The following is a 21101-nucleotide window of genomic DNA, read 5'->3' as shown; positions in this document are numbered from 1 at the left end:
AGCAGAAGCTGCAACTCCCAAACTCACAGGTCTTGATTCAGAAGAGAAAGTGCCAGTCCCCAAAGCCAGCATTTGCAAGGGGCTTTGCCAGGAAGGGTGTGGGGTAGGCTGTGAACAGCAGAAGAAGGCTCGGGAGTGAGTGGGTGTGAGAGTGTGTTGAGGAGGGAGGGGCGCCTGGAAAGTAGGCCTCTGGCTTTATAAACATTAAAGGCACTCCCCCATTTCCCCTAGCAAACAGGAGGGCTGGACACTCCAGTCTGATGCCCTGGCTAGCTATATTTTCACACTGGCCTGACTCCCTACTGTCCTACCAGATGGCAGGTCCCACCTCTTGCCTAGCTTAGCAAAGAATACAGCCAAGCTGCTCGGAACTAAGCTCACGCCTGAGTAGACCACGAGCTGGACAGAGAAGGAGTGTCAGGGCAGGAGCCTCTCTAAAGCCAACGGAATGGGAGGGGGGGTCTCACATGCCCTAGACTTAAGGCAGGGTGGGGGTCTAAGGACATGGAAGAGGTGAACCAGAAAAATGGCAAGGACGGTTGCCACGGTGGTGTGTAAGCATTTATCACATGCCAGAACAGTGTTACTTTCACCCTCACCGTCCCTTACAGGAAGACACAATCCCTCTTCCCATGTCTCGGATATGATAACTGGGACTTGGGCTCACAGATAAAGGGAAAACCGGGGTAAGTGGCGCAGCTAACACCAAAGGGGGTGGGTCTTCCAGGCATCTTGTCGTCCCTGAGAATGCCCTGCCACGCCCATCAGGGTGACGGGTGACCTGTAGAGACCTAGCTTGGGTCCTTCCTCTGACATTCTCCTCAAGCCTGTGCCATCACACTCACAAAGGTGGCCATTTCCGGCTAGCATGACCTGTCTCCAGAGCCCCCCACACACACCCAAATCCCTTCCTCCTGCCTCAGGTGGCTCCACACAGAGTTAGAAGCCTCCCCTTCTGTCGCCCACCACCAACTCACCTGCATGCACACTCTAACCACACACATTTTTCTGAGTCATAGAATCCCTTAACCCCAGTGGCACCAACAACATCTGCTCACGCCATCAGACTGCTCCCCTGTCCTTCCATGTCAGTCAGAGCTTCTCCTCCTCTGTCCAGCTCATCATCCCAAGACCTTGCCTGGCCTGCGTCTTCTAATGAACTTGGATTGCCCAAGCTCATCCCATATTTCCCCCATAGAGCCTTGTCTGATCCCCTCGCAATGGAGAGGGGTACCATTTAGAGACTTGTATACATCTTACTGGTGCTGGCCTTCCTTTACATCACCCAGGTGGGCAGACCCTACATAAGAACCCTAGGTAGCTTTGGAAGCTCCAACAGCAAGTCTTCATGGGAAGAAACTGAACACACATGGGATAGTTGGGGAGATTTCTAGACATTCATACCTGATAGACTTCAAAGAACTCCAAGGAGGAAATCCTGGCCCAGAATTATGGTCATGTAACTCGCCCCCTGAAAGCTACAGTCTCTCACCAACACCCTGGGGCCACTCCTCTACTGAAAGCAGACTCTGGAGCAGGCTGTTCATGAGACCCTGGGAAGGCACTTCTTCTCTCTGAGCCTCAGACTCCCTCTGTGAGATGGGAGTGACAGCTAGCAGCCCCCACTTCAGACTGCTGGCAGAGGTCACCATCCAGGAAGTGTAAACACCGCTTCCTGGCCATACACATACATACGGTGTGTTAACTTACCGCACTGAAGTACTGTCTATGAAGACACTAAGCATAATTCTTATGTTTCAACCAGACAGCCAGAATGTCGGTGCAACAGAACACTAGACCTGGGACAGCTACAAAGCTGACACTAGGGTCTGTCAACCATTTTCCACACTCCAGCCATCTCCTAGAGAGCGTATATTCCCCAAGTCAAGACATAAGAATGCAGCACTGAACACAGCCCTCTGCCTCTCCAGCGCTCATCACTGACAACAATCATTCTAGGCACCTCGGACGAATCAGAGTGTTCTCAAACAGTTTTAAAAAGAAGACACAAAGCAATGTGGATGGTATATTTGGAACATAAAAAAATCTCTCAAAGCCAGGGATCTGCGCCGGACAAATGTTCAACAGGGTTCTTTGGCATGGGAAAAAATAAGTGCTCAGAAGTCACTGTATTAGTAGTGAGTCAATCTTAAGATTAGGGAGCTATCACATTGCAGCCGACCGTACTGGTCAGAGTGCTGACAGGTGTCAGGATGAGGCACAGAGTACAGAACTACTGAGAAACGCAAGCACTGTAAAAGGGGTGTGTGTGCACGCGTGTGTGTGTGCATGTGTGTGTGCGCACACACGCATGTCTTCATGGACAAAAGCAGCATGTGTACAAGTGTTTATGAAACAGAGAATGAGGGCGTCATGTGTCTTTATGCAGTCAGATATGTGAACATGTAGTCATGAGAATGCTCTGTATATATGCGTAGCCATGGAAGAGTTAGGAGAGAATGAGAATGTGGTAAGAGTACAACACACGCCTTTAACCCCAGCACTCGGGAGGCAGAGGCAAGTGGATCTCTGTGAGTTCGAGGTCAGCCTGGTCTACAGAGCAAGTTCTAGGACAGTCAGGGCTATTATACAGAGAAACCCTATCTCAGGGGGGAAAAAAAAGTATGGTCATGACGATCAGGGCCTGAGTGTGTGCACGAAAGCCAGTGAGTATATAAACATTCACAAACATAAACTGTGAGTCATAAACATTGTGGTTATAATTCTACGTCAAGGCTCGTGACTCTATGCGATGGTGTGTGAGCACGTGCACAGTCATGAGAATGAGTATGTGTGGTAAAGACAGACATAGGAATCTAGGAGGCAAGGAATCTTGTATACTCCTAAAAGCACAGTGGGGCCATGAAAGCTCACGTTTACATGTATGATCATAAATGTTCACTGTTGGTCATGAAAGAGTCTAATTGAACCTACGTGAGAATATCTGAGAGGGAAAGGAGAGAGGGGTGGGGATGAAAATTAAACAATTCTATATGTTCCAGTGTTCTGCCCCTTATAGGGCCAAAAGATTGAGACACACCACACTGGCCTTGTGTGAGCTGAGGTCATAGAAATCATAGAAATGGGCCCAACCCTCCCTTTGACTACTTCGATCTATTGGGGATGCATTGCAGGGTCTCTAAGCACGGGTCTCTGTGTCCGTGAGAGAAGGCTGGTTCACCCCATGTTACCTCTCAGAATGTCAATTAGTATGGGTCAGCCCTAGTCAATCTCAGACAGCAGGCTTCCCAGCTGTCCACTCAGCCCTGCTCTTCTGAGCCAAACATGGAAAAGCGCTCTTCCAAAGCAGCCACCATGGTCCATGGTACCCATCCCCTTCTGCCCTACCACCACTGCCACCCTACCACCTGTAGCCACACACTCCCCATCCTGTGTTCTCTTCACATCTTACTTAGGAATAGGAACTCAGTGCCACACGAGGGGACTTCCATCGTTCTGTGCAAGTTTTTCTTAAAAGTGGATGGAAACCTATTTCCCCTCTGGAAAGACGATAGTCTATGTGAAAACAATGGTCATGGAGGTACATCGGATGTGCACACAACTGCACAGCTGCAATACTGGCACTTGAGTATGAGGGCAGAAAGGTCAAAAATTCAAGGTTTTTCCCAACTGCACAGCAAAGTTTAAGGCTAGTCTGTGCTACATGAAACCCTTTAAACACACATGCACTCATAATTTATAAGACTTCAACTCACTGGCTGGACAAGATAGCAATAAAGGCCTCTAAATACAAACCAGCTACTTTATCTGACAATTAAAACATTATTTCAAAGCTGGGCATGGTGGCGCACACCTTTGATCTCAGCGCTCAGGAGACAGAAACAGGTGGATCTCTGAGTTTGAGGCTAACCTGGTCTACATAGTGAGCTCCAGGACAACCAGGGCTATGTAGAGAGACCATGTCACAAATAAATATATATATATATTATGCATACATTTCAAGAGGATGGAGAGATCGTTCATTGGTTAAGAATATTGACTGTTCTTCCAGAGGACCCACGTTCAAGTTCCAGCATCTACATGCGGCTAACAACTATCTATACTCCAGTTCTGGGGTATCCAATGCCACCTTCTGCTTCCACAGGCACCAGGGACACCTGGTACATAGTTATATCATACAAGCAAAGCACCCACACACAATAAATTTAAATTTTTTAAACTTTTAAAAATTATTTGAGTGCTTTTTTAAATTGTCATACAATAACATGTTACACAGTTCTATAATTAATAAAATATGCATATATAAGCTGCACCATATCTATACATTTGTATAATCATTCAAGGTCATGAACCCAAGCCTAAATATTCTGCTTTATGACAGATTTAGGAATTTCCATGTCATCTACTGCCAATTCGCCCAACGGATTGTAACAGTGTGGTACTGCATCCCAACACTTCTCTGCTGCAGGTTAAATATCTTAATTGCAAGGAGATCCTGCTTCACAGAACCCAGGGGACCAGACAACGGATGACTTCAATTCAATACTCACTCAAAGAGTACTGTTACAGGTAGAGAAAACGCATAAGGTCCATCACAGGCTTCTTGGGAGAATCCCGTACAGGGTAGCATTTGAGCAACCTGGGGTCTAGCCTGGGGTCAGCGCTGAGCATCATCCCTGGAGTAGGAGGAGCAACTGAAGCTCTCAGAGAAAGTGACACGAAGCCAAGGCCTCTCAGTCCCTAACTGAAAGGCACGCTGCTGCCCTGGGCTAGAAGCGGCCTCAACTCTCATATAATTCTCCCTTAGAGCCCTCGTCCCAGCACTGTTCCTCTACCAGTTCTACCTCACTGACATTCTCAGTTCTTTAAGGCCCCTTCCCACTTCAGCAATGCGGAGCCCTTCTCAGACTGAAGAATTCGCACAGATCGCGGTCCTGGGCACACGGTCCTCAGCACAGGACCACAGCCCCTCTGAGGGTTCTTTACTCTGCTGGCCACCCCAAGTGCCACACTCCTGTGAGCCAGCACCGTATGCCCTCCAGAGCTAATTATAGATCAGTGAGCTAGCAGGCGGGGGGGGGGGGGGTTAGGGGGACAGATGGTGACTTACATGGTTGCAATACACACTTGTCTCTCCCTCTGTCTGACCCCACTCCCTCTTCTCCACTTCTTCCGGTTCCTTATGTGGGACCCATATGTGGGACTCTGGCGGATTTTTCTCTCTCAGTCTTCCTTACTCCTCATTTCCAGCACACACATCTGCACAAGCACACACATGCACACCAGGCAGGTGAACACACACACAGCCTCTCTGCGCTGCTCAGTCAGCACGGCACACCTTGTTCATAAAGCAAATCCTCTACCAACTTCATACAACACAGCTCTCTGAGGCCCGGGGAGAGTCTTTCTGGCGTAGCAAGGCCTCGCTAACTATCCTATCTCTTAGAGCTCCTTTGGTACCCAGCTGCCTGGCCCTTCTGAGACTTCACCCTCCCAGGCCAACTACCCATCTTCTCCCCAGCTATCTATCCCATCTTACTATCCTCGGAGGCTCAGAAAGATCCCACAGCAAACCTCAAAAACTCCTTCCAGTGCTAAGATTTCAGCCATCAACTCAGAGGGGACCCAAGAGCCCGCCTGCCCCTACTCTGCCCCTCTGCTCCTTCCTTCACAAGCCAGCCGCTGGGCAGAGCCCACATACTTCCATCATGGCACACTCAGCAGTACAGACCCAAACACCTCCAGATGAGAACTCCCCTCATGGCAATCGCCCATACCCACGCATTTTCCGGAGACGGTGTCTCCTACTGCACAGTGTCTAGGTCCTCACAGCCCTAATAACCAATGTGCTGTCCCTCATCTCATTACTTTGAGACATCATTTATCTCGGGAAGCCTCCTCAAACCTTAGCACAAAATCTAAGAAAATAGCCAATGAAAATCATTCAAGCTTTTTTTTACTTAAGACTATGGCCAGCTAACGTGGTGATAGGGGTTCTGCGGGTTGAAATCCAGTTGGGGTCTTTTTGTTGTTGTAGGGGTGGTGGTTTTTTCGTTTTCTTTTGTTTTCCCTGTCAATTAGCAGTGTAACTAAATTATAAATGGGAGGATAGTGCCTAATACTTGTGCCACTTCGGCTATCATTCACTTGCTCCATGGTCCTAAACTGCTTTGGATGACCAAGTAGTTAGCAAGGTGTCTGGCACGTAGTAGGTGCCCAATAAATGTTTACTCAATATTGAACAAAGTGCCAAGTGCCAATCCCAACTCTGGAAAGGGCTGCAGGGAGTCCCTGAAACCTGGCTCCAGGAGCAGCCTCCTCCAGCTCACACCAGGAGGGAATCGTCAGGCTAAGCACAGCCCCCTTAACCACTTGCTCTCCACGTACAAGTATTGAAGAGCTGCCTCAACTCTCCCTCCTCTCCAACACATCTCTCTTCAAAGGTGACATCAGCCCTAGTGGCACTTAGTCCTAGATCCCTCCTCCTTCTCAAAGAAACCACCTACAACACATAGCCAGGTCCTCCAGCCCGACCTCCCTTCCTACCCGCCATAAAAGCTTCAATAAGCTTGCTGGGAAATACCCCTACTGTGTTCACTAACCAGCCCCTCACCCCCAACCCACACCAGTTCAGGAATCTCTATTACGAACGTCTTTTCCTGTTGCGCCCACCCTTATCCCCACCCCCACCCTGGCCTCGGGCTGGCCATTCCTTCCACCCCACCGCCCCAGCACTGCGGAGATGGGGGGCATCTCTGGTACGGCCTGACACCCTGACAGTTCTAGGAATGCAGAGCTGACGATAGTTACCAAGGGCGTAAAGAGGCACGCGGGGAGGATGAAGACCCCCGGGAGGAACGGAGACCTCAGCCTCACAAGCGCTCGCCCAAAGGAGCAGAGTTGGCCCCCAAGCCCAGACGCGCTTTTGCTCTGACTCCTGGAGAGGATGTGGGGGCGCAGTCTACCCGGCTGCCCCCTCCCAGGAAGCCGATGGAGCTGAGGAAGAACTCCACGCCCTCCCTGCAAAATGGGCATCGACCCCCATCCTCATCCCCAAGGGCACAGGGCACAGGAAAGGCGAGGGGCGACGAAACCCGCGCCCCGCAGAGACACATCCAGACCAGAAGAGGCTGTTTCCTAAGGCGCACTAACAGAGACTCCTCCTCAAACTGTGCAGAGGAGCTGGAGCTGGGGAAAGGGGAATCCTTTCCCGCGGAGTGGGCTGTGGGCGCTCACCTGCGTGGAATCGCGGAAGGCCCAGCGGCAGCAGGGCGCCGCCCCCGACCTCGGCAGCGCCAGGCGTCCTAGAGGCAAGCGCGCAAAGGTAGCTGCAGCCTCCGCCGCCTAGTACCCGGCCTCTAGGACCCGCCCCCTTCCTCCGTGGATACCCCGGACCCACCCCCTAAGGGCGGGGCCTGGCCGCCTCTCCCCCAAGGCCACGCCCCCCACACCCGGGCGCTGCCTAGACCGGGTTCACACGTGACAAGGGCGCTGCTTTGATGCTGTGCGCCATCTTGGTTGGGCCTGAGAGGGCAGGGCCAGCATTTAATCTGGTGTTTAGGCCTCAGGACTGAGAAGGCAGAGCACAGCCTACCGCTTCTAACCCCTGAATCCACCTTCCCAAGTCTAACCTCTTCCCTAAATGGCCAGCCGTTTGTCACCTTTCACACCTGTTCTCTCCCACACGTCTTTAAATGGAGACACTGGAAACCCAGCTACTCTTATAGTATGTGCTGCAGTAAATTATGACTTGCTTTTAGGCATGTGACTGTCCTAGCACTGTTACTATAAAATGAAGTGTTGTCTATGATACATACATCCTATGAAAACACACTCATATGCCAAAATTCTGATTTTAGCTAAACCGATTTTCCTGAATTGCTCCCTTTCCCTGCCCCCGTGGCTATTAATGTATCTTTCCCATCTGGTTTGTGAAGTTTCCTTACAGTGCCTACTCGAATCCTTTACAAATACCCCATAAGCACTGTTATAAGTGTGAAGTACTGGTCGTGGGTGTGGGGTTTGTTTGGTTTTGTTTTTTTTGGAGGGGTGGGAGGTTCAAGACAGGGTTCTATGCAGCCCTCTCACTCTGTAAACCGGTGTAGCCTGGTTGTCCTGGAACTCACTCTGTAGACCAGGCTGACCCAAACTCAGATCCACCTGTCTGTACCTCTACCTCCCAAGTGTGGCGTGAGCAACCAGGGCCCAATAGTGAAGAACCGTTGTATACATGCAATGTGCAGTTACAGATCTATGCACATCCTGCAACAGCAATGTCTGTAAAGGCTGTAGCTGGGATCAGTTAACAGCCTTTCATTCACTTTCTCCCAATATATTCAACATAGTCTTTGCATCTTTAAAGAAAGGCAAGGAAATGTAATTCCGATGGGGTTTGGGAGAAGCTAAACCTGTATTCTTTTTTTGACCCTTTGAGCAAGAACATATATACAGAGAGACAACATGTATATATCATACATGTGTATATGTATGTATATATATAGCATATTTGTATATGCATCTATATATGTACATCTATAACATATGTATATAAATATATACATATTTCAAGAAGCAAAAATTATTAGTTTTTAGACCTAGAGTCTACAAAGTTCCAATTGTCCTCCTGGTGGTCTAGTGCTTACCAAAAGGCAATCCTTGAGACTCTTCAGATCCTGTAATTAACAAAACACGAGCAATGCCAGAAAAGGCAACTCAGTCAATGCTGAGAAGGCTGAAGCTATGGCAACCATGAAAAACCACTTTACCAAGTGTTGGCAATGTGTTAAGAAAACAGCAGAGGCAGTAACTTCAAAGGCAGAATATAGTATCTATGATCATACTATGGAGTTTGGCACAAGAACTCAGAAGTTGAGCCAGACAACAATTATTAAGCCACATTTATTTCACCCCTGAAGTAAATCTAAATGGGAGACACACACCCACAAGGACAACATCCCCCTGTCCAGGGCATCATTTTTTTCAAGGACTCCAGACTGTGCTTCTTTTTTTTCTGCTTTAAAGAGACAACTTTTGATCGCAGAGATCCGTAAAGGGCTCATTGCCCCTGGGTTTCTGTACCCAAATTCTGGTTGTCTTTTTTACTGACCCAGGCTCACTTTCTGATCAACCATCGTTAGTATTCCCGAACCTCAGTGTGGAGTAAGGCTAGCTGTCAGAAGCAGTCTTAAACAGATGCTTCTTAAGAAAGTTCTTTACCGAGCATGGGTGGGAGAGTGATAAAAACAACACACTAACTTAGCAGTTTCAGTAGTTTTACCCCACAATAATTTTATGTTTAAAGAATATTGTCTTCCCAACATTCCAGAAAGCTATCGTAAAAGGATTAAATTCAAGGCCAGCCTGGGCTACGTAGCAAGACCCTGTCTCAAGAAGTCTCCTTTTTGTGGGGCAGGGAGGCTGGACTGCTGTGCAAGGGGTTGAACTCAGAATTTTGAGTGTAAGAATATTGTCTTACTGCCTACCTCCTGCCACATCAAGGTGGGAAAAGGAAACAAGGTTCTCCTCTTAGCAAAAGAATAAACAAAAACCCACCAGCAAGAGACTGACCAAAAGAGGATGCCAATGTTCCCAGACAGACAGAAGACCAGGCTCCTGAAAGCACACAGGATGGTTTTAAAACAAAAACAAAGGTTGCAAAGTACCAGACAGGGCAGAGAAAAGCCACTAATTGCTTCTAGTTTAAGGCTGGTTTCAACATGCAATGCTTTTTTTTTTTTTTTTGAAAATGACCTTTAGCATAAAGGCTTTCTAATAGTTTAATGCAAACACCACAATTCTTCCTAAACTGTGTTTTACCTTTCACTAATGCATGTCTATCTCAAAGAGTCAAACTAACTCATTCTTTACTTTTTTATTTATCACATTCTGCCCACTCCCTTTTAACACTATGTACCACAAGAAAAATGGTTGGCCTTTGGAGTTGTGGCATAGCAAAAAAGACATGGGTCAGAATCCTCACTCTGCAGGGATAAGCAGTTCTGGCCTTGGGTAAATCAATGATTCAAATGATTCAGCTTCTCAACCATAACATGGGAAGGATTTCAATTACCTTGCAAGACACAAGGATTAGAGACACAATATATAAAGTTCTTAGGACAGTACCAGGGGCACATAATCATTACCATCACTATCAGTCTCATGCAGTAAAGCAAAAACCCAAAATACAAAATCAGCAAAACAATCAATATTCATGTAATAAATATCCAAAAAACATTTTTTTAAAAGATGCACAAGTCAGTCTTGTAAGATTCTGACAACCCTGTCACCTGCTTTATTTCTGGAGAAGGGTAAAGGGAAAAGAAAAAAATATTCACTTGAATTTGAGGAGCAGCAACAATGGAGCAACCATTTTAAACCTCTGGGTTCCTGCAATCCACAAGGGAAAATTTCCTTGCTTGAAAAGTTAAGTGTCTAATTTTTCCCTGGCACAAGCTCATCCATTTTTGTTGAGATGAAATAAAGAACAAGCTCAACAGCACCAACTGGGGTTTAACACAGAAAATGAGGCTGGGTTTCTCCTTTCAAATATGCAAATTTTACATGAAAATGTTTATAAATCATAGGTGTTTTTCCTCTTGATTCAACCTTTCCACCTCCTGTAATAGGAGCCCCAGGAACCCAACAGCATGTGCATCACTAATCAGATATACAATCCAGCTGCCCCTCCAACAGAATCTGATTACAGAATTGGACTAGACTGGGAGCTGTCCCAAGGGATGGGAAGCAGTAACTATGCTCTCAGGGAGAATGGATACTGCGGATGCTACCAGTCAAAGAGCCTAACACTGTGTACTGGGTCCAGGACGACTTGCACACCCTGTTCACTGCGCAGATTCTGACCACCACGAACAGGAGAATCTTGGAACACCAATCTCACTCGATGATGCCGCATGTCTGTACTCACATTAATAGTAAACAAGGTAAATATCATTCCCATGACAATAGGAACAAAGATGAAATTGAGGGTGGTAACCTGTAGCAGGCAGCAGTCCTGGTCAGGGTTGGTATGAANGTTCAGTCTCAAGGTTCATCTCTTTTATGATATCAATATAAAATAACAATATAAAGTAACAATATAAAATATAAAATATATTAAATATATAAATATAAATATAAATATAAAGTAACAATATAAAAGGTTCAGGATGATTTTTATGAGGGTTTTTATTCTTTGTGTTAAAGGGCCTTACAGATAAAAAAAACTTAAGATATATGCACACATTCTACCACAAAGCCATTTAATGTGTTATACATATAGGATAAAGATGGCATTCTGGTAAGATACTGATGAAAAAGTCAAGCGTGAAACCTAATACATGAAACCTCAGCCTGACCTCATTTTTTTGGAAAATAAACCAAAAAACCTCCAAGTAGTTATATGCAAGTTTATACAGAACTAGTGCAGCATGTACAGAATATGAGTTAACAGTGAGGTCATTAATGTGGCTTACCATGAAAGGAGGGAAAAGTGCTACAAGAGGACGCATACTTGAACATATAAACAGACACACTTTAGAAACATTCCCAGAAGGTCAACTGTGGTTATAGGAGAGTGGCAGTCTAAGTCACATCTACTTTCCAATAAATTTATGTATTACTTCATGATATGTAATGTATGATATATATGTATTCATGATATATAATACCTATCATTAAAAAATTAAGCTTTTTCATCATAGAGAAGAACTCCATACATCTCTGATGATAAGTCACATAGAAGACAAACAGCAAATAAAATGAACTTTCTGGCTGCATTTTTAAAACACGTAAAGTATAAGCTACAGGAACATCTATTATTTACTCCTCTAACTTTGGCCACGTTCTAAAGAATCAGAGCATCACAAGGACAAAGTTAGTTCTCTATTTTAATATTCCATTAAGGAAGCACATGAACGCCCAAGGTCCTGACAGTGCTCGTATGTGTTTCTCAATGCTCCTTCAAGATATCATTTCTTAACCATTATGATCACTGCACATACAGGAAGATGGGAAATCCTTCCCTCTCTTACAGAAGACAGGCAAAACATCCTTAGATATAATTAGCTTCTCCCCATATCTGTCTTTGTAATATGCAAATCTGATTTCAGACTTTGTTTTGTTTTTATCTGGGAAGCGTTTGGGTTTTTTTTTCTTTTGTTGAGTTTTACTTTGGTTTTGGTATGTGTGCAGTCACTTGAAGGGGGAGAATACCTGTGTATTATTCTGGTTTTAATTTCTGACTTTATTATTCTTCAGAGATTTCTTCCCAATAGTTAAATCTACAAATCCTTTTTCAAACTACAGATACAATGCAAATCTATAGAAGAGCTGAATCCCCACTTACCAAGGTAAATATCATTCCCATGACAATAGGAACAAAGATGAAATTGAGGGTGGTAACCTGTAGCAGGCAGCAGTCCTGGTCAGGGTTGGTATGAACATCCTCATATTGAATGGGTGGCTGCAGCCGTTCCATACACTTGCTCTTTAATCTAGGGGACTAAGGCAGCTTAAGTATTAATCTAGTGGCTTAGAGGAAATACGTATACTCTTTAAGTAAACTAAAGTTAGTGAGATAAAATTTTCTGTCACTTCCTTATTATACATACTAGTTTCTATGCAGAGATCAAAGACAGTATACCTATTAAGAAAAGGGAAAGGGGCTGGAGAGATGGCTCAGAGGTTAAGAGCACTGGCTGCTCTTCCAGAGGTCCTACATACAATTCCCAGCAATGACATGATGGCTCACAACCATCTACAATGCATCCTTCTGGCCTGCAGCAGGCATACACGCAGAAAGAACACTGTATACATAACAAATAAATCTTTTAAAGAAAAAAAAAGGACAAGAGCATGTTTAGATTAGTGAATATAGCAATGAGTTTATGTTTCATTTAGACAGTACTTCCGCCATCCACAGTAGTGGCTCTGCAGCCACTCGCCATTGTTTGAAAGACTGCAAAATTCCATGTAATTTGTCAGACTTCAAAGAATATCTGCTGCAGAGAAGGGACAGATGCAGAATCAACCTCCAAATTCCAGGAACCACAAAACAGGATTCATCAGCCTCAGGACTAAAGGAACTCTCAGCATTCAATTTCCTGCAGTAATTCTGGTCTCCTGTCCCATTTCTCTGCTGCTAGAGCTTACCCTGAGTGGAAAAAGGAATCTAATTGATATTACAGACTGCAAGTTTCTTATAAACACTTTCTTGAAAGCCAAATTTCTTCATGAGAACCACGTTTTTAAAAATAAATTAACAGAAAAATGTGATGCCTGGCTTTAGTTAGAAACTTTGTGGACAAGCAAGATGGCTCAGCAGTGAAAGTGCTGCCTTGCCTATCATCAAGAGAAGGTGAGTAGCCAGACAGTGGTGGCATACGCCTTCACTCGGAGGCAGGAGCAGGCAGATCTCTGAGAGTTCAATGCCAGCCTGGTGTACACAGCAAGTTCCAGGAAAGCCAGGGCTACACAGAGAAACCATCTCAGGGGGGAGAAAGAAAACAAGAACAGATCAAGAGAGGTCATGAATTTGAAGAACAAGGGTTGAGGTTACATGGGAAGGTTTATAGGGAGAAAAGGAAAGGAGAGATGATGTAACTATATATATAATTTTTGTTTTGTTTTACTCTGTTTGTTTTCAAGACAGGCTTTGTCTGGTAGCCCTAGCTGTCCAGAAACTCCTTTGTACACCAGGCTGGCCTTGAATTGAACTCACAGAGATCCGCCTGCCTCTGCCTCCCAAGTACTAGGATTAAAGGTGTGCACCACCATCTCCCAGTAGAGAAACCCTGTCTTGAAAACCAAAAGAGAAAAAGAGAGAGAGAGATGATAAGTAACTATACACATCTCATCAGTGAGTTAAGTAGAGACAAGTTTGACAGGAAAGAAAAAAAAAGATTTTCACTGTGACCCAGATCACAGGCAGAGTCAAACAATAGACAGAATGAATAAGTATATTTGAACAAATAAGTATATTTGGCAATGTGTTTCCAAATTACCTCAGATGCAAAACAATGTATATGATTACTGTTCAAATTTAAAAAGCATTTTAATTCATGTGTGTTTGTCTCGACGTATGTGGGTGAACATGTGCAACAGTGTATGGAGCTCAGAGTGCGATTCATGGAAGTCAGCTCTCTCCTTTCATCATGGAGGTCCTAGGAATGAACCAGGTCATCAGGCTTGCTGACAGGTGCCTTTTTACCTGCTGACCCATGTCTCTAGCCCAGATATCTTAAGTATTTAACCAAAAGGGTCTGTAAATAATCTCAGTACATTACTAAAATGCCCCCCCTTTTCCTAACTTTTAAATATGTATACACATAAAAAGCTCAACCACAGAATATTCTGCCATGATATACCTTCTTTCCTTCCTCTCATTTTGTTTTGGTTTTTTGTTTGTTTGTTTGTTTGTTTGTTTTATAAGTTATAATTAATTACACAAGTCTTTGATCCCAGAACTTGGGAGGGTTGGTCATCAGGGAAGGTCATCAGCACAACTTGGGAGGGATCAGGAGGTGTGCTTTTACTGGAGTAGATATGGCACTGTTGGAGAAAGTGTGTCGCTGGGTGTGGTAGTTGGAATGCAACTGGCCCCCATAATCTCACAGAGTAGTAGTACTAGGAGGTGTGGCTTTGTTACAGTGAGTATGGCCTTGTTGGAAGAAGTGGGTAACTGTGGGGGGGTGGGGTAGGCTTTGAGGTTTCCTATGCTCAAGATACTGCCGGGGGAATCAGTCAACTTCCTGTTGCCTACAAGATGTAGTACTCTCAGCTTATCCATATCCGCCTACACACTGCCATGTTCCCTGTCATATTAATGGACTGAACCTCTGAAACTGTAAGCAAGCCACCCCAATTAAATGTTTTCTTTGTAAGAGTTGCTGTGGTCATGCTCATCACAGCAATAAAAATCCTAACTAAGATATTGGGGGGTGGGCTTTGAGGTTTCAAAAGCCTAAGCCAAGCTTAGTGTCTCTCTCCCTGCTGCCTGAGATCCAGATGTAGAACTCTCACATTACTTCTCCAGCATTATGTCTGCCTGCATGCTAGCATGCTTTCCACCATAATGATAATGGACTAAACTTCTGACCTGTAAGCCAGCCCCAAGTAAATGCTTTCGTTTATAAGAACTGCCATGTCATGGTGTCTCTTCACAGCAATAGAACAGTGACTAAGTTATTATGCATATTTAATTATCCTTAGCTGCCCACAAAACGTGAGTGGGGGTGGATGTGTGAGGGTAGATGTGTGTGTAAGTGCATGTGGAAGCCAGTGAGCTCCAGCACTCTGCCCATTTCTATCTGCCCAGCACTGGGTTTACAAAAGCATATGGCCACATCAGTTTTTTTATGGGCTTGGGTAGCCGAATTCAGATCCTCATGCTTGTAACAGGTATTTTATCTCCTGAGCCAAAACTACATATACACAGACACCAAACACACATACACACAGAGACACCAGACACACATATACACAGAGACACCAAACATACATATACAGACACCAGACACACACATACACACCAGACACACATATACAGACACCAGACACACACACATACACACCAAACACACCTACATACCAGACACCAGACATATATATATATAGACATACACACACACAGAGACACCAAACACACACACACACAGAGACACCAGACACACACACACACACACACAGACACCAGACATATATATACACAGACACCAGACACACATATACAGACACCAGACATATATATACACAGAGACACCAGACACACACACAGACACCAGACATATATATACACAGACACCAGACACACACACACAGACACCAGACATATATATACACAGAGACACCAGACACACACACACAGACACCAGACATACACACATACATACCAGACACACACACACATATACACAGACACCAGACATATATATACATAGACACCAGACACACATATAAACAGACACCAGACATATATATACATAGACACCAGACACACATATAAACAGACACCAGACATACATGTACACAGATAACACACACACACACACACACAAACACACACACACACCTTTTATAGCTCTGTTCTCTAATCTGGAAATCTGTCAAGGCTTATCTTGGATAAAAACCTAAAGTTGCTCATTTTTTTTTTCCTCCAATATAAAATAGTTCCTGCCAGGCACAGTGGCAAACACTTTAATCCCCGCATTCAGGAATAGAGGCATTTGGATCTCTGTGATTTGAGAACAGCCTTATCTACAAAGTGAGTTCCAGGATAGTCAAGGTTACACAGAAAAATCCTGTCTCAAAAAAAAAAAAAAAAAAAAAAAGGAAATAAAATAGCTCCCTCCAAAATTTAACCTACTGTCACATAAGAGATGGAGCCTTTAGAAGGCGATAATATCATAAGGACTCCTCTCTCATGAATGGGATGAAGACTCTTATTAAAATAGGGGCTTTAAACCAGGTGGTGGTGGCGCATGCCTTTAATCCCAGCACTTAGGAGGCAGATGCAGGCAGATTTCTGTGAGTTTGAGGCCAGTCTGATCTACAGAGTGAGTTCCAGGACAGTCAGAGCCACACAGAGAAACCTTTTCTCAAAAGGGTGGGAGGAGGGGACTTTAAAAGGGATTCAGCCCCTTTTAGCTCTCCACCACAGCTATGCGAGAATACACAGGGTTCAGTAAGGCACCATCCTGAAAACAGAAGGACCAGAGCCTCATCACAGAACATGCAAGTACCTTGATCTTGGATTTCCTGGCCCCCAGAACCATGAGAAAACTAATTTCTGTTCTTTATAAATAACCCAATCTCTAGTACTTTGTTATGGCAGCACAAAAGGACTAAGACATAAGGAAACTCATTAAATAAGATATCTGAAGGATGTAGAGATGCCTCAGCAGTTAAGAGCCCTTGCTATTCTTGAAGAGGACTCAGGTTTGGTTCCCAGCACCCATATAGTGGCTAACTGTCCATACTCCAATTCCAGGGAATCTAACACCTTCTTCTGGCCAACACAAGTACAAGGCATACACATGATGCACATGGATACATGCACGCAAACACTCAATAGACAAGGCAGATATGGTGCACGTCTTTAATCCAAGCACTTGAGAGACAGATGCAGGCAGATTCCTGTTAGTTTGAGACCAGTCTGATATGCACGGCCAAGTTTCAGGATAGTTTTAAGGTGGGTGTAGATGGTGGTTTGAACATTTAAGTGCGGTCCCCTAAAAGGCCAGAAGAGGGTACTAGATGCTCTAGAACTTGGGTCCTTTATGAATGCAGTACTCTCTCTTACCCTCCAAGCCATCCAGCTCTCCAAATAAACAATCTTAAAAAAATAAAATTAAATTTATAAAAACATAGAGACAAAAAGGACACATGCCTGTTTTTTGAACTTGAAGTTGAACTCCCACATTGGTTCTTGTCTGTTCCCAACAATCTTTCTGCACCAGAAAAGTAAGCACTGTAAGAAGAGCAAAAATAAACTATGGGAATAACATTAAAATGCATTATTAAGTAACAAAATTAATAAGCAAAAAAATCTCTGACAGCTCTAAAGCCAACTACAGTTGCGATGCAGAGGGTTTACTTTGGTACCCACAGACCCACACTTGCCACTGGTGCACCATGAAGACAGTCACAATGCTATTCAGGAAGAAGAGGGACCAATACAAGTCAACCTCAGAAGCTTACTAAGATCAACCCCTATGTTCTCATCTTTAAAGACAAAAATATGTAACTACAGTGTGGGGCATTTTCTCTGATTCAGCAGCCACTGCTCTACATTAAAATATAAAGGCAGCCAAGTAGCCACCAGGCAAGATGGTTAACAAGGCCACAAAGCAGGCAAGGAGGGCTAGCCCTGTGACAGGAACAAGCCACTCAGGACCTTCTGGGAACAGACAGCTGTTATGGAAACCAATGAGCTAAGCTGAATTCAGTCCAAAGCAAGCCCCTCAGTGAAGTCAGACTATAGCTAGGGTTAAGCACAAGAAGTGAAGTACCTCCCAGGGGACAAGGGGTGGGTCGTCCGCCGTGCCAGCTGTCCTGCCTTCAGACATGCCCTGTACGTCCTGTTGCTCCATCAAAAATAATGAGCTTGGCTTTTAGGGGAAAACACTTCTGCTGCCATCACAACGGCTCCAGTGTCCCACACAAGCTATGCTACTGAAAAGAGAGAAAGGGGATCAAATACAAAAAGCTGGTGTCCAGGAAATGGGACAACTTCCTTTAGGCATGGTGGCAACTGAGTGCCATGCAATTACAGGCATGTAAGTGGTGAGGCCATACACCAGGCACCTGCCACTCTCCAGGACCCACGTCCTCTTCAGAGGATCTTTAATAATATAAAAAGAGGCGGCCAGGTAGCCTGTGCTCACTACCTGAATTAAAAGCTAATTTTCAATCCACTTTGGCTTTATAATCTACTTTAAAAAAAAAAAAGACACAGTAATAAGAATATAAAGCTATGGATACTTTAGAATTTAAGCAGTAGCCCTTGCATTGTGCACTGGAGCCGCTAAGATGTGTCAAGCATGAGGAGTTTGCCCAATCAATGCTTCCCTGCGCCACACCTGGCATGGTTAACTCTAATGATTACCACCTTCCTTGGTAATCGGATAGGGAGGAAGACACTGTAAATGTGAGGTGGGAACTGTCCACTCACATTACAGTAGAAGCCATTTCAGGGTAACACTCTACTCACGCAGCACACTCCTGCCCTAAATCCATCAGCTAGCATTATAACTAAAGAGTTAGGTCAAAGGGCCTGAAAACCTCCATTGGTAAGTGTTGCAGGGGGGGGAATCTTGGTTACCCTGAAATCAATAAAACGCTTTAATTCCTGGAATTAGTACACGCTTAGAGCTCAACTAGGAGAGGAGAATTACACGATGTCTATGAGCATAAAGGCAAAGTACAAGAGAACAGGAAGTGCTATGCGATGGACTAGAGTGGGCAGAACGGAGTCGGGATAATTACCAATAAATTAAAAAGATAAGAAAATTATACAATATCAGCTGGCTAAGACATCAACTGGCCTAAATAACCATAAAGACTACACTCATCTAGCTTGGTAAAGGGAGGAGAAAATGGGCCAAGAACTAATAGACCTACTTATTATTCAGAAAACCAGAAACTTGAATACAGTGTATGAATATAAACTATGCAGAGAATCCTAAGATAAAAGCAGACTGAAACAGAAGATTTCGGAATCCTAAGAACTACGAATTGGAGTACCTTATAGTCTCTGAAACAAATTACCACAGAGCCTGGAAAGCACCCAGCATGGGGCTTACCAGGTAAAGATGTCTATACCAGAATCCTTAAAGGAAGTCAAGAATGACGTGGAATCTCAGATGCCAAGGTTATATTAAAAACAGAAAATCAGTTGAGTCCCTCATGCTATCTGTGTCACTCTGGGAAAACTGTAGTAGACACCTACCATTCAAGTTCTACTCTTCCTAGCCAAACTATCAAAACCCACCTATCTACTGGTCAAATGTACTGTGCATAAAAATAAGCTAACGAGACTAAGAAATACTCTAAAAGCACAAGGAAGCTCTAAAGACACCATAAACCAGCTCAGGACAGCAGAGATGTGTTAGGAGAAATGAAACTTCTGAACCCTCCAAGTTTACACTAACCCCTAATGGGTTAGGACCAACAGCCCTCCCCATCAGGAAGCTACAAACAAGCCATAGAACAGGACCACCACACAAGAGTCCATTAGCCAAACCCCAACAGCAATTTTCACCTACTTTGGAATTCTTCAGTGTGCTGGGAGTGCTTTCCGGAATGGCTGGATTCTTGGAGATTCGAGCAGCAAATGGTTCGTACATATGGTACAGAGATCGGATCACACATGCCCGGAGACAGCGCAGCTTCTCCATGGACTCTGGGCGCAGCCGCAAGGGCAGAGAAGCATCCAGCGAGTAGTGCCTGAAACATGACACATGACTCCTACCAATATGTAACCTGCCTCTCCTGCTCAGTCCCCCGGGACGCTGGTTTCCATGGGAACTCTGTTCTACTCCACTGCTAGGTACTAGCTTGCCGAGTTCTCATAAATACCATCATCCTCACCAACCATTTCCTTAAAATTATTGATGACTTTTGTTTCTTCATCTTGTGACCCTGTAGTTCTCACCTTTTGTGGTTTAATTTGGACTATTTCAAGCTCTTCAAAATTACAAGCCTCTGAACTGAAGACAGTGTAATATACTTTAGTTGCTCAAAAAGAGCTTGTCCTGGAGAAGAGCCCCTGGGCTCCCTGTCAGACATCTCAGCAAGTTCTCTATTCCCTGATAACTTAGCACCTGTCCCCGCCACAGCTAAACAGTTCGGAAAGGTCCCTAAGCTCTGTAGCCCACATTAAAATCCAGCACTTTCACTGACCATGTAATAAGATAAACCTCTGAGGGAAAACCTAAGTTCTTTCTGGGCCTGAAGTAATACTGCTTGCAAAAAATAACAGACACTAGCCAGGGTATGGTGGCAGCCATTGGAAAGACAAACACTTGCATGAATCAGTAACACCAGACTTAAAAATCAAGAAGTCCAAAGCTAGGGTCACGCCAAGGCATAGGGTAAAGAAAGTGAAAAGAGCCCATCATCTTGGGCACAGCTCCAAGTCACAAACAGCAATGAAATCAGCTACAGAGAACACACTGGCAGTCTGTGGTCGCACCTTCGGTACAACCTGGTCCAAAAGGCAGCAGTGCAAGTGACAGTCCAAGCATTCTTACAAATCAGGGAAAAATTCACAATGTCCTCAGGACGGATATAGGAAGCCAGCAACAGCCAAATATCCATAGGATACTCTTCTCCAGCCCCATCCAGGTCTTCTGAAACAGAAAAAAAAGAACAATATTCTGTGTTTTACTATACACATATACCTAAAGGTATTCATTCCAATTCTCTCGTAGTTTGTACATTTAACAAAAGGGTTTTAGCCAGGCACTCGGGAGGCAGAGGCAGGCAGATCTCTGTGAGTTCAAGGCCAGCCTGGTCTACAATAGCTAGTTCCAGGACAGGCTGCCAAGCCACAGAGAAACCTTGTCTTGAAAAATCAAAAAAAGAAAGAAAGAGAGAGAGAGGGGGGGGGAGAGGGAGAGGGAGAGGGAGAGGGAGAGGGAGAG

The 21101-nt window shown here is 44.7% G+C and overlaps 2 protein-coding genes across 8 annotated transcripts in view; both read right to left on the bottom strand.

Moving 5' to 3' along the window:
• Ppfia4 (PTPRF interacting protein alpha 4) overlaps positions 1–7323 on the bottom strand; it is a 45858-nt gene extending 38535 nt beyond the window's left edge. For 4 of the 5 annotated variants that reach the window (XR_007592801.1, XR_007592804.1, XM_050147804.1 and 1 more), the window contains exon 1: positions 7198–7312. The gene's annotated coding sequence lies outside the window, so the exon portion shown is untranslated. Of the gene's footprint in view, positions 1–7197 lie in introns of all 5 variants that reach the window. The other variant, XR_007592803.1, reaches the window with a different exon arrangement.
• Positions 7324–8841: 1518 nt separating this feature from the next.
• Tmem183a (transmembrane protein 183A) overlaps positions 8842–21101 on the bottom strand; it is a 15951-nt gene continuing 3691 nt past the window's right edge. Inside the window, exons 4-8 of one of the 3 annotated variants that reach the window (XM_050147688.1) lie at positions 20651–20804; positions 19722–19902; positions 17345–17425; positions 12362–12460; positions 8842–10954 (exon numbers count right to left, since the gene is read on the bottom strand). In XM_050147688.1, the coding sequence (XP_050003645.1) occupies positions 10745–10954; positions 12362–12460; positions 17345–17425; positions 19722–19902; positions 20651–20804 (725 nt within the window). In that variant the 3' untranslated portion in view covers positions 8842–10744. Of the gene's footprint in view, positions 10955–12361; positions 12461–17344; positions 17426–19721; positions 19903–20650; positions 20808–21101 lie in introns of all 3 variants that reach the window. The other 2 variants (XM_050147686.1, XM_050147689.1) reach the window with 2 other exon arrangements.

Source organism: Alexandromys fortis, unplaced genomic scaffold (assembly GCF_014885135.2).
Source record: "Alexandromys fortis isolate MF-2015 unplaced genomic scaffold, M_Fortis_MF-2015_v1.1 scaffold_58, whole genome shotgun sequence".
Lineage (NCBI taxonomy): Eukaryota > Metazoa > Chordata > Mammalia > Rodentia > Cricetidae > Alexandromys > Alexandromys fortis.
Note: the sequence above shows the minus strand (reverse complement) of the source record. Positions and strands in the feature narration are given on the sequence as shown.